Below are 13,956 nucleotides of genomic sequence, written 5' to 3'. Positions count from 1 at the left end.
CTAAACTATCAAATAACAGATTTGATTGTTTGTCTATCAATTCGTCGATGCATCAAGAAATTTGAAAAAAAAGAGTATTTATAGCCTATAGTTAATGTTATTTTATATCAAAATGCTCATAATTACTATTATATTGTAAAATGATTTCTGTTCGTGAGGTTTAAATTTGAATTTAGTATCTATAGATGTCCATGTAGTGTCATGATATAATATTTGGTTCATCTGTCGCCCTCTACTGGCGCTCTCGATCTGTGACATGTTATTGTGTTGCTTGGATACCCAATAAAGGTCAAGCGCAACATTTTAACACATGAACTCAAAGCAGCATATTTACAAACAACAAGGACAGAGATATAAAGTGAGTTACATATTGTTTTTCATGAATCTTTGGAAGTAGTACATTACTAAGATCATAGAGGGTAAATGGTTGCTTATTTCAGATCGTTCGTATCCATGGTAATCTTTTTTAAAGTTCATCTATTCATGTATTTGATGGCTTAAAATGAAAAATTGTATAGTTTTTGTGTATTGATTTCTTCAATATGTCTTCATGGTCGCTCAATAATAAAGATGATTATACACGTATCACGGATGGTTGTTATAAAATATTTTAACTTTAAAGAGTTTTGAAAGCCTATGATACATGTTGTTGTTGCTATAGATACGGATTTACCCACAGACTGACAGCACGTCAGCAATGGAAGAGTCTCTAATCCAACAACACCTGTCACATTATAAACAAGCCACAGAAACAGCCCGCGAGGAACTGGCTGCCCTGCAGGCCAAATACCAAAGTCTCCAATCACAGGTTCATATCGCAACTTAATTTCCGAGTCATTTGGATGTCTTGTTGTTGTGAAATAACTCACAGGTTTGTATTACCTTTGTAGGTTTCGGATGCCCGGTCAAAAGCAGCGTCTCATGAAGAGACCATCAACAATCTCAAGGATGTAATTGACAGACACAAGGAGAAGGAGGCGAGGCAGGAGTCTCTCATCGGCTCTCTGAGAGAGCGGATCTACAACACAGAGCAAGAGATGCTCTCCATCACCTCCTCCAAAAGCATCAATGACATGAGAATACACACACTGGCAAAAGAGAACGAGGAGGTCAAGGAGCAACTAATGGAACTTGACATCCGGTCGAAGTGAGAATTTACAAATGTTACAACACATATTTGAACACATTTTAAAATGTAGTTTTGTAAAGACATGCATACATAGGCACATTTTATATTTCATATTTAAACATAAACCTCTGGATTCAATGTTTTAGAGGTAATATGATAATATCGATAATATGATTTATTAAACATGAACGCATTTTTCGCAGACAGTATTTTGCTGAATGGAACAAAGCAAAACAGGAAGCAAGTGAGACTCAAAAGAGATCTGATGAGTTTATATCAACACTGGCGAACAAAGTGTCCACGAATGTGTCTGGAAAAGCAGATCCTATGGACTATATTGTCTCCAAGGTAAGTGTTTTTACACATAATCTTTAACATTCTCCTGGTCTCTTACGCAACTCTCTGTGATGAATAAGGTGGAAACGTGCTTCAAGGAGAACGAGAGATTGAAGAACAGCGTGTGTGATGTGGAGGAGAGTTTGAGGTCTTATGAGGTGGAATGTAGAGCCAGCAGAGGAACAGTCAAGAGACTGGCGACGGATGTAGAACTTGAACAAACACTCTCATCTTCTCGATTGAATGAGCTTAACTCTGTCAAACAGGTACCGTATCACATCAATACCAAACATAATGAAAATCTAAAACCAAATAGGCTTTTATTATGCATGAATACCATAAATATTGGTTTCTTTTGCCTCTGGGGTCAAATATGACGTTTGAATCAGGTGCACTGCATTTCTTGTTAGGAACTGGATTTTGTGAGCTTGAAGAAGCTCAGTTTGGAAAGAGAAACCCAGACTCTTAAAACCTCGCTTCAGGAGACCCAACAGGCCCTCGCCACCGCCCAGCAGCGCTGCAGTCACTATGAGAATCTCTCTCAAGATCTGGACAATAAACTCCACAGCAGTCAGAATGAAACTCGGGTATCTCACAGTCATCACGGAGCCTTCGTGAAGGAATTGGAGACGTTGCTTCACGATCAGTGTCCATCCGATCACCCCACACCAGAGGAACTACTGAAGAGTCTTGCGTCGATGTGCGCCCATCAGAAAAGTGCAAGGAAGGTAATGATCGTGTGTACAGTAAGACTTGATCTACATCACTGTGCAGTGTGTTTATTTTCTGTGCTTTAGTCAAATTTAGAGATGGAAGGACGATTGGCAGAGCTAGAGGAGGAGGTGTCTAATCATAAAGAACATCAGAGGAGCGCAGAACAGAGAGAACAGAAGCTACTGCACAAAATACAAAACCTGGAAGATGAGCTGCTCACCGCTGGTGTCTATAAAGACGGAATGAGTCAAGATAAACAGCAAGTGAGACACTTTAGATATCGTCTCTGTCCTTTGCTGCTTTTCCGAAAATAGAAAAAACCCTGCGCGTCAACGTCGTCGAGCACTACTTTTTATTGGTTAGATATTTGCGAAACCCACTGACAAACAAAGGGTGACTAATAATAATGATTAATGGCCAACAAAAATCATTAAACACGGAGATGCAAGGTTTCAGAAGGACAGAAGCGATATGTTTCCAATGGGGATGAAAGACATGTGGAAATAATCATAACGGATTGCAATAATAGTTTTCATACTTGAAAAAGTTATGTTTAGTCCAGTTTACAGGTTGTACAAGGTTCAAGCATTATTGCTGGGCTCAAAAATGTGCATTCATTTACCGAAATCTCAGTTTCTATGGAACAGAACAGCATCACTGGTCATCAGCATTATGTTGTGTTGTGAATGCGCTTCTGTCATTTGTTTGCATTTGCAGTATCTGCGGTTTCTGGATCAACTCTCAGAGAAATTAAAAGTGGAACACATCGCTGCAGATCTGGGTTTTGACATGAGATTGGAGGCCATTCTTGCACGAGTGCAGCAGCTGACCAGACATGAAGGAACCGCATTATTGGAGAACAGGACACAAGTTCACAACCTCCAAAGAAAGGTTTGACAATATTGAAATACAAAGTGGCCATGCATCCAACAAACTATAATGTCCTTGACAAAAAATAGGTATACTTCAAGTTTCCAAAAATGTTCAAGTATAGTAATAATGTGGGTTATCAATGTACTAATACTAAACTTGTAAGTGTCCTACTTTACTGTGAAGTAATGTGAATGTGAATTGTGACTTGAGCTGAAGGAACAGAGGCAGCGTTCAGACGGTAAAGAACTTCATCTGGAGCTGTTGATGAGGAAAGTATCGCAGCTGGAGGAGGAGAAGAGGAGCCGGTCAGCGCTGGCCGTAGAGAAGGATGATGCTTCTCTGGCCTGTAAGAAACTTCAGAAGAGAGTCGATCGACTGCAGGCCGAGCTCAGCACCATACGATTCTCCAACACAGAGCTGAAAGCCCAGCTGTCCCACACCCATGAGCTCAAGGTAGAGGGACGAGCCCTGTTCCGCAGGGCACAACGGGACAGACTCGTCTCAGCATGAACACCCCCCCAACCATCTGAATATGTCATTTTGTATCGTATCTGTATCGTAACCTTCTGAAGGGTTTGTTAAATCGAACAGTTACACACATGAATAAAGTTAACGTTAATTTATGATTTTATGCGTCACCACACGCTGTCATGTTAAGAATGTAAAGTGTAAAATAAAATTTATAAATACTTAGTCTCTGCTGTCTTTGGTGCAATAAGATCAAAGTGATGGAACAACACCAAACCATAGAGGAACAGAGTAAGAACCTGGGCAAACTTGAGAAGAAGAAAGTAAAGACTGAGATGAAACTGGGCACCATGAAGTCAGAACTGCAGGACCAACAACTGCGAGTCCGAGATGAGATTCAACAGACTCAGAGACTCCTAAACACACAGTCCAGTGCCATAACAGAGCTCGCTCACACTGAGAAACAGGTACAGACTGATCACATCAAAATCTCCACCTCGATGTGAGATCCAAACCTTTGAACCTGTTAATCTAACATACAAAATGTCATTGCAGCTGCTGGATTTTCATGCTGTGGTGTCTCAGATGTTGGGCGTGGACGGCACCGGCTGCATCCCAAACTATGAAGTGTTGAGAAGGCTGGAGGTTCTGATCCAGTCATGTCGCTGTTGTTGTGCTCCTCATCTGCATCATCAACATCAGATGTGGGAATCTCCGGTTTCATTTAGAAACGCTGCTCATCCGCCGGCTCTGCCGGGCTCCTCCACCGCTGCCTGTGAGAGTCACGGGTCACAAAGAGCCAATGATGACCTGTGATACTAGAATCCTTCAAACTCCTTGTGGGTTACTTAACTACTTTAAACTGCAAAATGCAATTGCTCAACCGGTTTGATTAGAAATATGCTGGTTGTAAAGATGCTAGGCTGTATTAGTTAACCAATTCTCAAACCAGTATAAACCAGTGTGAAATCAGGGTTAAACTGGTCAATACAACAGGGATATTTCTTATAGTACATTTATTGTTTATACATTTTAGTTTATGCTGACACAGGATTTCTTGCATCATCTGAAATTGTTTTTTATTATTGTTTTATATTATACGGATAATTCACAATAAAACAATTCCAGTCCTTCATTCTTGAATTAAACGGAAAAACACTATTCAGCAGGTTATGCGTTTTATTATATTCGGTGTATTTTCTTTTTGACCTCAGCAAACATTACATACATAAATACCTTCATCTCTCATATCAGTGGTTTACATTTAAGTATATTCATGACACAGTTAATATTATATCTGAGATCAAAAATGAAAAACAACAATGACAAATATCATGAAATGGTTTTTGGATCCTTTTGAAACCAAACGAAGACCACATGTCAACCAAAAATACATATAAAAAATAATTGCAATATAGAGTTCCTAAATTTGTTCTTTTTTACAAGTTCATCATTACAAGCGATTCCATATAGCAATACTATAATTCTCTTCAATAAACTCTATTCCATGATTTAAAAAGGTCTGGAGACCCGATAAACTCGAAACCGTACCAGTGGTGAGCAAAACCAGTCACTATATCCTGGAAGAACATTTACAGCACTTTACATCGACCTGTCTCACAGCATTTCAAGGTTTTCAGTGCATTAGACTTCGTCCGAAAATCCACACAAGACTCAGTGCTGCACTGTTGTTTTAGCAGCTGTGTTTCGCTATACAAGGACACAAGGACCGTGGAGGTATTTCACCTGCCAACACAATGAACTTGGCAGACGTCCGTTCACACACAGCCTTAAATGAACCTCAAATGGGCGGAGGGCCGTTGGTGTAGCTGAGCATGGGGTGAAAGGAGCGGGCGAAGTTGTTGAGTTGGGCGCAGCTGTAGTCTTCATCAGAGGTGGGCACGAGACAGGCCACACCCACCAGCAGGAGGAGGAGGAGCTGCAGGGGAAGGGCGGTCCACAGGACACGCTTTAGGAAACGTCTGCACCGCGATGGTGTTTCTTCCTCTTCAGAACGGGAGGAAGCGGATCCAGCGGCGCTGGGAGACCTGATCGCACACAATGAACAGTGAATGTCGGGAAGAGAACAGAAGTTCGTTATTATCTAGTTTGCTGTTTCTCAAACTGACTGACAGAAGGGTTTTGTGTGATCTACAGCATTTTCTTCTTAAAATGTCTATATACAGGGCCACAGAAGTATTTATACAGTATTTTGTACAGCACATCTGGTTTTATTGTAAACGAAACCCTTTATATGAGAAATAATCTGTGTGTTCGTGTATGTGTCTTTAAAACACGAGGTTTGATATTGTATTTTGTTAGGAAATGTAATTATTAAGTGTGGCTTAAGTATCCAAACATTTAAAGGGATAGTTCACCCAAAGATTCTGTCTACATTTGCTCACCCTCTTGTCATTTCACACCTTTGTCAGTTTCTTTCCTCTGAAGAACACGAAAGAAGATATTTTGAAGAAAGTTGGTAACCGAACAGCACTGGACCCCATTCACTTCTATTGTATGGACACAAAGTGCAAATAAATGGGGGCCGGGTAACAACAATCTTCAAAATATCTTCTTTTGTGTTCTGCGGAAGACATAAAGTCATACAGAATTTGTACTTTTGGGTGAACTATGCCTTTAATACGATGGTGTTTACTGTAAATGAAGGCTTTGTTTTTATCTTGCAAAACACCTCCATCTCTGTCTAACTGTTAACACCAGAGAAGAAATCAACTCTGTAAGCTTGACACAAATAGCGTTAGTTTCAAGTCTTCAGTAGCATTTAAAAGCAAAAGAGCTATTTCACGTTTCTATTTTTAAATGTGCTTTTTGTTAAAGAGCTGTAACACGTAGTGCATGCCAACAGGAGAAAGCAGAGCTGGATTCAAAGTGCGGCACAGTTAGTTTTCTTTAGTCTCTGGTTTTATGGATGATGTGGTCTAGTGGTTAAAGCTCTCAGCTGGAAACCTAAAGGTCTGAACCAAACAAGCGTCGATCCCACTATCACAGCTGTGTCCTTAAACAGCAATTGACATAAAATATCATTCTGAGCAACACCTGCTTGTTCGGCTCAAGGAACGGATGGAGAGGACCACCAAAGGTCTCCGCACGGCACTGATTCTGAGCAAAACTTTCACGAATCAAAGCAATTTGCAAAGAACCACCGTACATATTATTAAACTATCTAGACTGTAATGTTCACTGTAAAAGACTATTTATAAGCCATATTGCTCATCTGACATCATTGTGTTATTATATTATTAAAGTATTCTAGTAAAAGTGTAGTAACCATGTTTATCACTTGGAAAACAATCGTTTACTATAAATTATGGTTATGTAGCAAAACCATGATTCCTCTTTCTTCACCACGGTTTAACTACAGTATAGTATCCATATTCTTTTGATTCATTTGTAGTAAAACCGTGATTTATTTTTGGTGTACTGACTTTCTGTGAGTAAAATAAAAAGCTACAAAGGAGTAAATACGGCCCCTTGTGTCAATGTGATGATGAATATGTTGTCTAGTAGGTCACTGAATTTCACGGATGGCAGATTGAAAGGAAAGATGATCGATCAGTTATTGAGAGAGAATGTGACAAACCAGGAAGAGAAATAGAGAAAGTTGCCAAGATTGTTCATTGCAGACGCTTGCTGTACACATGGAGAAGAAAAACAAACTGCGCAGCGGCAAGCAGCCTTGAATTAAGAAAACGTGTCGTGAGGCAGCCGTAACCAAGACTGGGATGTCTTTCTTTTTTCGTTTCTCAGCTCCCTAACCTGAGCGGGGTCTAGAACTACGGAAGATGATGGAAGTCATTGACGCGAGCCTTCGGGTCTTTAATCTTTCAGATGCATAAAGAAATGAATGTTGAGTTTGACAACAATCGACTACAAAACATGGTTTGTCAGGCCAGACCCAGTGGAGCTGGCGAGGGGTCTACGGTCACGGCTTGAGTTCCATTATCATCCGTGCGTTCTAGAAACCAGGAGAAAGGTACCTGAGGAGTGGACTGCTCACAGAGGCTCCGGGCTGTGACAGACTACTTTTGCCCCGTGGCTGTTTGCAATGAACAGAAGGGGTGAAAGAAAGAAAGAATGTTTCAGTCCAGGCAAATAAAGACAAAACTACTGATGAAAGAAACCCAACAAAATCAAAACAGGGGTGACGGCAAGGAAACTGGTTCTTCAGGGCACATTTCACATCGAAAATCCTTTTCATATAGTGCCAACATGGGATCTATTCATATTTACATCATCAGTAATACGCTGATTTCTAACAAAGATAAATGTTAATGAGTTTTCACTTGCACAAAATTTCTTCTTGTTTTTTTTCATAAATAGTATTTTTTGGGGGGTTCAATTGTGACCTGGACATCTCTTCGTCACAGAACCAGTATTCCTTGAAGGCTGTAGTGCGGGGATCTATAATAATCATGAATGAAGGGGGAAATGAACAGAGGAACCAAACAAGCCAGAATTATTCAGGTCTGGGATATGGGTGGGGCGAGGAATCTCTATGGTAAAGGATGTAAAAAGCACTTTGATCAACGGGCTGAACGAGAGACGGCATATTAATCTTCGGTACTGATTGGGCTCTTGTGCTAGAGAAGAGCATGCTGGGAGCATGATATCAAGTGTGTTTTGGGGACATTCGGTATCAAAGTGTCAAACTCTTCCGCAATTACAAACACTGTTTTGTGCTTGAAGGGCCGTACAGAACATGAGCGTGTTACCGATCGCTGGCGACTGGGTGTGCTGCGTCCAGACACGGGGCTCAGGGACCCCGATGTGTCCAAATCATCAGTGGATGACCAGGAGGATAAGTCCTAAAGTTTGTGTTTGAGAAACATAAACCAAGACGAGATTTAGTCCATAGAACACAGAGATTAAGAAACATTTGGATAGACTGTGTGAAACTGTAATGTTAAAAATAGAACAGGGATGCGTATCGACCACGTACACACTTTAGATAAATACAGGGAAATGACAAAACAGAAAAATCTGTAATATATCAAATATAAATTACATAATTGAGGTCACTATATTTTTCAGAATATAAAAAATCTTTTGATTTGAAGGCATACGTGTCTGAATGTTTGAAATGAGTTATGCAAATAATATAATTGTGCCAAAATATGAATTTTCATTTAACATTTTATTTAAAAAATGTTTTTGAAATGGACGAGCTGGATGCCATAATGAAATAAATCAATGGATCTTGAGGATGGGAATATTGATGCTTTCAAAAAAGCTGCTGGACAACTACATTTTTTTTGTCTTTCTTATAATAAAACAGAATTTTCAAAGTTAAATTTGGTGTTAAAAAAACATGGTTTGAGGCCCCCCCGTCTCACGAGACCACAACATTGCTCAAGTTGACCACTTCTGTTTTGAGGTCAGAGGTCAGTTGCTCACCTGCTGACTGCTGGTGATGTCCAGTGTCTTCTGCAGCTCTCTGATGTCCCTCGTCACATCCTTGAGCAACATCTTGAGACGGTTACCGATGACGTGGACCTTCTCTTTGGCTTCTAGACAGTCTGCACCCTCAGAGTGAACCAGCAGCTGTAGAGACATGTCCTGCAGGGACGCCACCTTCAACTGTGAGTCCAACAACTCACAACGCATTTTCTGTGGGATGAACAAACGATGAATAAGTAATGATGACGTTCCTTAAAATAAGTGTGCTGCATTACTCTCTGCAACATGATTTTTGAAGTAGTACGAATAGAATATGAGACATGCTTTACCAAAAGAGTTTTGTGATGCTCTTGTAGAGTATCGATGTCCTGAGTGTGATCAATAGGGACGATCTCATTTCTTCTGCGGTCAATATTCTCCAGCCACAGGAGCAGACCGTGACTCATCTCATGGAAGTCCTGAGGTTACAAACCACAAGCAATGTCTTCTTTAGTTTTGTCAATGTAGCTTTTAGGCACTAAACAGTTATATACGGGTATGACAGGTGTTTCTTGCCTGGCACTGCATCAGAGCCTCCTGAAGAGATGTCCTCCACTCATCCAGAGAGCTGCTCAGATGTTCCCATCTGTTATTCATGTCCTTCAAACGTCCCTGCAGGTCACGTGTCTCCTCACTGTCAGCCTGCACGAACTCAGTACTGCACAGGTTTATAGAGAGCAGGATGGCCTTGCGCTTATCCAGAGCCTTCTGTAGCTCCTACATGAAGACCAGAGGCAAGAGAATCAAAATACAGAACTACACAAACCGAACAAAGTGCAAACTGGGAAATGTTCACTCAACCGCTTTGTGAATCAGTCTGGAAAAAAAGTAATTGTTAATTTGTGAATCAGTCTGACTGAATAAGATCAATGGGTCTTTAATGAATCAGTCTGGACAAACTATTTAAAAAAAGATTGATTCATTGGTGAATAAGTCTGACCGAATCAGATTAATGGTTCATGTGAATCAGTCTGGACAAATTATAAAAAAAGACTGATTCATTTGTGAATAAGTCTGACTGAATCAAATTAATGGTTCATGTGAATCAGTCTGGACAAATTATTTAAAAAAAGATTGATTCATTTGTGAATCAGTCTGACTGAATAAGATCAATGGGTCTTTAATGAATCAGTCTGGACAAACTATTTAAAAAAAGATTGATTCATTGGTGAATAAGTCTGACCGAATCAGATTAATGGTTCATGTGAATCAGTCTGGACAAATTATAAAAAAAGACTGATTAATTTGTGAATAAGTCTGACTGAATCAAATTAATGGTTCATGTGAATCAGTCTGGACAAATTATTTAAAAAAAGATTGATTCATTTGTGAATCAGTCTGACTGAATAAGATCAATGGGTCTTTAATGAATCAGTCTGGACAAACTATTTAAAAAAAGATTGATTCATTGGTGAATAAGTCTGACCGAATCAGATTAATGGTTCATGTGAATCAGTCTGGACAAATGATTAAAAAAAAGACTGATTCATTGGTGAATAAGTCTGACCTAATCAGATTAATGGTTCATGTAAATCAGTCTGGACAAATTATTTAAAAAAAGATTGATTCATTTGTGAATCAGTCTGACTGAATAAGATCAATGGGTCTTTAGTGAATCAGTCTGAACAAATTGTTTTAAAAAGACATTCATTATTTGTTAATCGCTCTGACCCAATCAGATGAATGGTTCATGTGAATCAGTCTGGACAAATGATTTTTAAAAAGATTGATTCATTTGTGAATCATTCTGACCGAATCAGATCAAAGGGTCTTTAATGAATCAGTCTGGACAAATCATTAAAAAAGACTGGATGGATCAGATGCCTGGTCTATTTGTGAAGCGAATCAGATGAACGATTCGTTTGTCAATCAGGCATCAATAGCTCTTGTTGTAGCTGACCTTGAGTTTCTTGATCCGCAGCTCTATGGTCTGCAGGTCTGTGCTGAGGCCCAGTCCTCTCAGCTGCTCCAGTTCTCCTTCTGTCTGCTCCATCCAGCTGCAGATGTTGTTCAGATCCGAGTTAAACTGCTGCCACTGCTGTAGATTCTGTTTCATCCGCAGTTCTTTACTGAGAGCCTGAGCCTGCAGGAGCTCCCAGCGCTCGATGACACCTGCAGCACAACCACAACATCACCTCGACATCAGCTGATATTTTTTCCATTGATTTATTACAGTGTGAGATGTGCTTTTGTACCTGAGGTTTGAGACTCGGAGCGGTTAGGGTTGACGAGACCCGAGACCGTATCGTCCTCTTCTTTCAGATCAAATCCCACACGCTTCACCGCATCTATACTTCCACGACATTCTTCCAGCAGCCGCATCTGAGAATCAAGCATGGTTATTATTCATTTACAAGACGCTTATCTAGGAAACGTTCCTTGTAGGAGTGTAGGATTCTGACTCACATATCCCATGTATGTGGCGTCCAGTTCGGGGCCGGTGGGGGTCCGACTGCGGATGATGTTCTCGGTCTGCTGCAGATGGAAGCAGCTGGTGTTCAGAGCTTTGTCCAGCTGTCTGATGTGAGTCTCCAGAGAGCCGCCGTCGCCTGAACAGACATAATGCAGAAGCGATTAACGTTATAATTATTAGCGCGGAAGAGATCGAAGCTGCAAGACCACAACATTACTGTCCTGTAGTTCATGCAGATCCTCTTTAACATCAAACACACCGAGTGCTTCTAGTCAAGTCTAGTCATCATTGGTCACAGTAGATTTCAATCAGAGTAAATATATTTACTGCTCTTAAAACAGCACTACAGCCATATTTAATGTGAAAATCAATAGAATGAATTTTAGTGATAGATTGATATATTGGGCATGCCTTGTGTTTTGATATCTGCTGATTTTGTGTATGAATGATGCACATATTCCTAAACATGTCTGGATGCTTTATTGTAAATTCAAAGAATGCATGTTTACCTTTTCCTAATTTAAATATTAATAAGAAATAATATTAAATGTAAATATGAATTTCTAAAAGGTTTGTATAGCAAAAGTATATTATTAAATAATAAAAAAATTATACTTTTATACAAATAAAGAATTAAAATTTCTAAAATAAAGTAAAAAATAGTACAGTATATCACAGTATATTATATCGTACATACTATAGTATTCAGAAATATTAACTATAATAAATTCATACACTGTAAATACTGTAGTATACTTCAGTAGAATTCCTATACTATAATGCTACCTTACTATAGTAAATATTATAGTTTACTATGGTAAATAATATAGTATACTATGTTTTTATGTGGGTTGAATATAATATGACCTGGACATTTGGATATCAGCATAGGCCATTGAAAACCTCGTATCGGTCGATCACTAATTATGTATTTGACTACTTTACTCATTATTCATTATTCATACTTTACTCATTATTCATTTACATTACAATTGTACTGCTCTGATTAAAATAAACTGTGAGTAATGTATTTTATTTTTTAAACACAGAAACCCAAGTCAAACCCAAGAGCATCGATGTGACACTACATGCAAACGCTGTAAGAAGTTAAAGAGTGAGTGTCAAGCAACACAAATCAACACAAAGATAATCGTTAGAAAACAGCCGTCAGAGTTCGGTGCTTCGATTCAGTTTGTGAGTAGAAACTAAAGATGAATTTCAGGCAACAGACGAGTGAGTGAGTCTCAGATATCTGCTGCTGTTTCCTACCGGCGCTGGATCTCAGCGTTTGCTCTGTGAGTTTAAGATACGCCTCGGGGCTCTCCGGAATCACTACATCTGAAGAAACACATATACACATGGCATACAACACAAATACAAGGCTGAACACTAGACCACCACTCACGGCTGAACCTGAGACAGCCTCGTTCATACGTGTCGTGCTAACCTGAGAGAGCAGATGCCGAGCCCTGCAGGTATCCGTCTTCTGCTTCATCTACCGGCTCAGAGGACAAGACTCTTCCGACGGTCTCCAGTCCACGGCTCAGGTCGTAATCATGGTCCCACTCCAGAGGGATGGAGTCCACGCTGGCTGGAGTGTCCCGGCCCGAGCGTTCGGTGCGCTGAGGGGCGGCCAGCGACGCTGAGCGACTGGACGACAGCAGACCGTCTCCCAAGCGCTCGCTCCAGGGAAAACTTGAGATCTCAGCCGACTCGTCCAGATCAAAGTCCCGCTCTGAGTACGAGATGTCTGGCTCGTCGTCTGTGAACTGGAAAAAAACAATGTCAACGATTTACACTGAAAATAAACAATGTCAAGCCTCTTGATGCGTTTAATTGTACCGGCAATCGTATGAGTTTCTTGTAGTATCGCTCCACGCGTCCGAACACTTCCTGACAGTAACGCTGGAGTTCCTCGATCTCCTCCTCGATCACGGCGGCATCTATCGGCTCGCTCTTTTCTAACAGAGCTTCTCCCTGCTGGAATATGTTGTCGATTTTAGTCGTGTTCAGACCGATCTCCTGCTGGAAGGCCTGGAGAGAACAGAACGTCACGATGTGAGAAGGAAACACGTGGAGCGCATGAAGTGATGGCGCAGACGCTCACCCTCAGCTGTTTGAGTTTGGCCTGGACGTCACATTCGGAGAAATGCTCGATGTTTGTTAACTGCAGATCCATCTCGGTCAGCCACACCAGGATAGAGTCTCTCGCTGTCTCAAACTCCTCACGCTGATGTATGAAGTGCTACAGGGCGGATGAGAAATGTTTATGATAAAATGTACATGTAGATTCATTTATTGTACTATATACAATTGTTATTATGGACAAAACCCCCAACTGATATAATTTAGATTATAAAGTTGTCTTATTGGTGTTTATCTTGCTTCTTTGTGTGTGTGTGTGTGTCTTCAAAAGTATATTTCTGTTATTTATCTAAACACTGATTCAGAGTAAAGCCACACTACTGGTCAAACGTTTTTGGACACTTGAGGGAAATGTTTCTCATTGTGTAAAAAAACCCTTTGATCTGAAAGTGTATGCGTAAATGTCTGAAATTTTTATGAC

General features: G+C 40.2%; 2 protein-coding genes across 4 annotated transcripts in view; one reads left to right on the top strand and one right to left on the bottom strand.

Moving 5' to 3' along the window:
- Positions 1 to 240: 240 nt before the first annotated feature.
- On the top strand, positions 241 to 4,336 carry ccdc170 (coiled-coil domain containing 170; the record flags this gene model as incomplete). The annotated part of the gene is made up of 11 exons (XM_079459371.1): positions 241 to 358; positions 662 to 808; positions 891 to 1,147; positions 1,333 to 1,477; positions 1,546 to 1,731; positions 1,876 to 2,193; positions 2,263 to 2,442; positions 2,897 to 3,070; positions 3,263 to 3,505; positions 3,772 to 3,987; positions 4,076 to 4,336. The coding sequence occupies exons 1-11, from the start codon at positions 311 to 313 to the stop codon at positions 4,334 to 4,336; spliced, it is 2,175 nt and encodes a 724-aa protein (XP_079315497.1). The 5' UTR covers positions 241 to 310.
- A 348-nt stretch (positions 4,337 to 4,684) lies between these two features.
- syne1b (spectrin repeat containing, nuclear envelope 1b) overlaps positions 4,685 to 13,956 on the bottom strand; it is an 83,982-nt gene continuing 74,710 nt past the window's right edge. For 2 of the 3 annotated variants that reach the window (XM_079459177.1, XM_079459175.1), the window contains 13 exons: positions 13,498 to 13,635; positions 13,233 to 13,424; positions 12,838 to 13,159; positions 12,660 to 12,728; positions 11,384 to 11,526; positions 11,173 to 11,299; positions 10,878 to 11,089; positions 9,494 to 9,694; positions 9,268 to 9,396; positions 8,936 to 9,148; positions 8,254 to 8,346; positions 7,519 to 7,577; positions 4,685 to 5,568 (listed from right to left, as the gene is read on the bottom strand). In XM_079459177.1, coding sequence (XP_079315303.1) covers positions 5,322 to 5,568; positions 7,519 to 7,577; positions 8,254 to 8,346; positions 8,936 to 9,148; positions 9,268 to 9,396; positions 9,494 to 9,694; positions 10,878 to 11,089; positions 11,173 to 11,299; positions 11,384 to 11,526; positions 12,660 to 12,728; positions 12,838 to 13,159; positions 13,233 to 13,424; positions 13,498 to 13,635 — 2,145 coding nt within the window. In that variant the 3' untranslated portion in view covers positions 4,685 to 5,321. The remainder of the gene's footprint in view (positions 5,569 to 7,518; positions 7,578 to 8,253; positions 8,347 to 8,935; positions 9,149 to 9,267; positions 9,397 to 9,493; positions 9,695 to 10,877; positions 11,090 to 11,172; positions 11,300 to 11,383; positions 11,527 to 12,659; positions 12,729 to 12,837; positions 13,160 to 13,232; positions 13,425 to 13,497; positions 13,636 to 13,956) is intronic. The other variant, XM_079459176.1, reaches the window with a different exon arrangement.

This window comes from Barbatula barbatula (assembly GCF_947034865.1).
Source record: "Barbatula barbatula genome assembly, chromosome: 6".
Classification (NCBI taxonomy): Eukaryota; Metazoa; Chordata; class Actinopteri; order Cypriniformes; family Nemacheilidae; genus Barbatula; species Barbatula barbatula.
The sequence above is the reverse complement of the archived record's forward strand: the minus strand, read 5'-3'. Positions and strand labels throughout refer to the sequence as shown.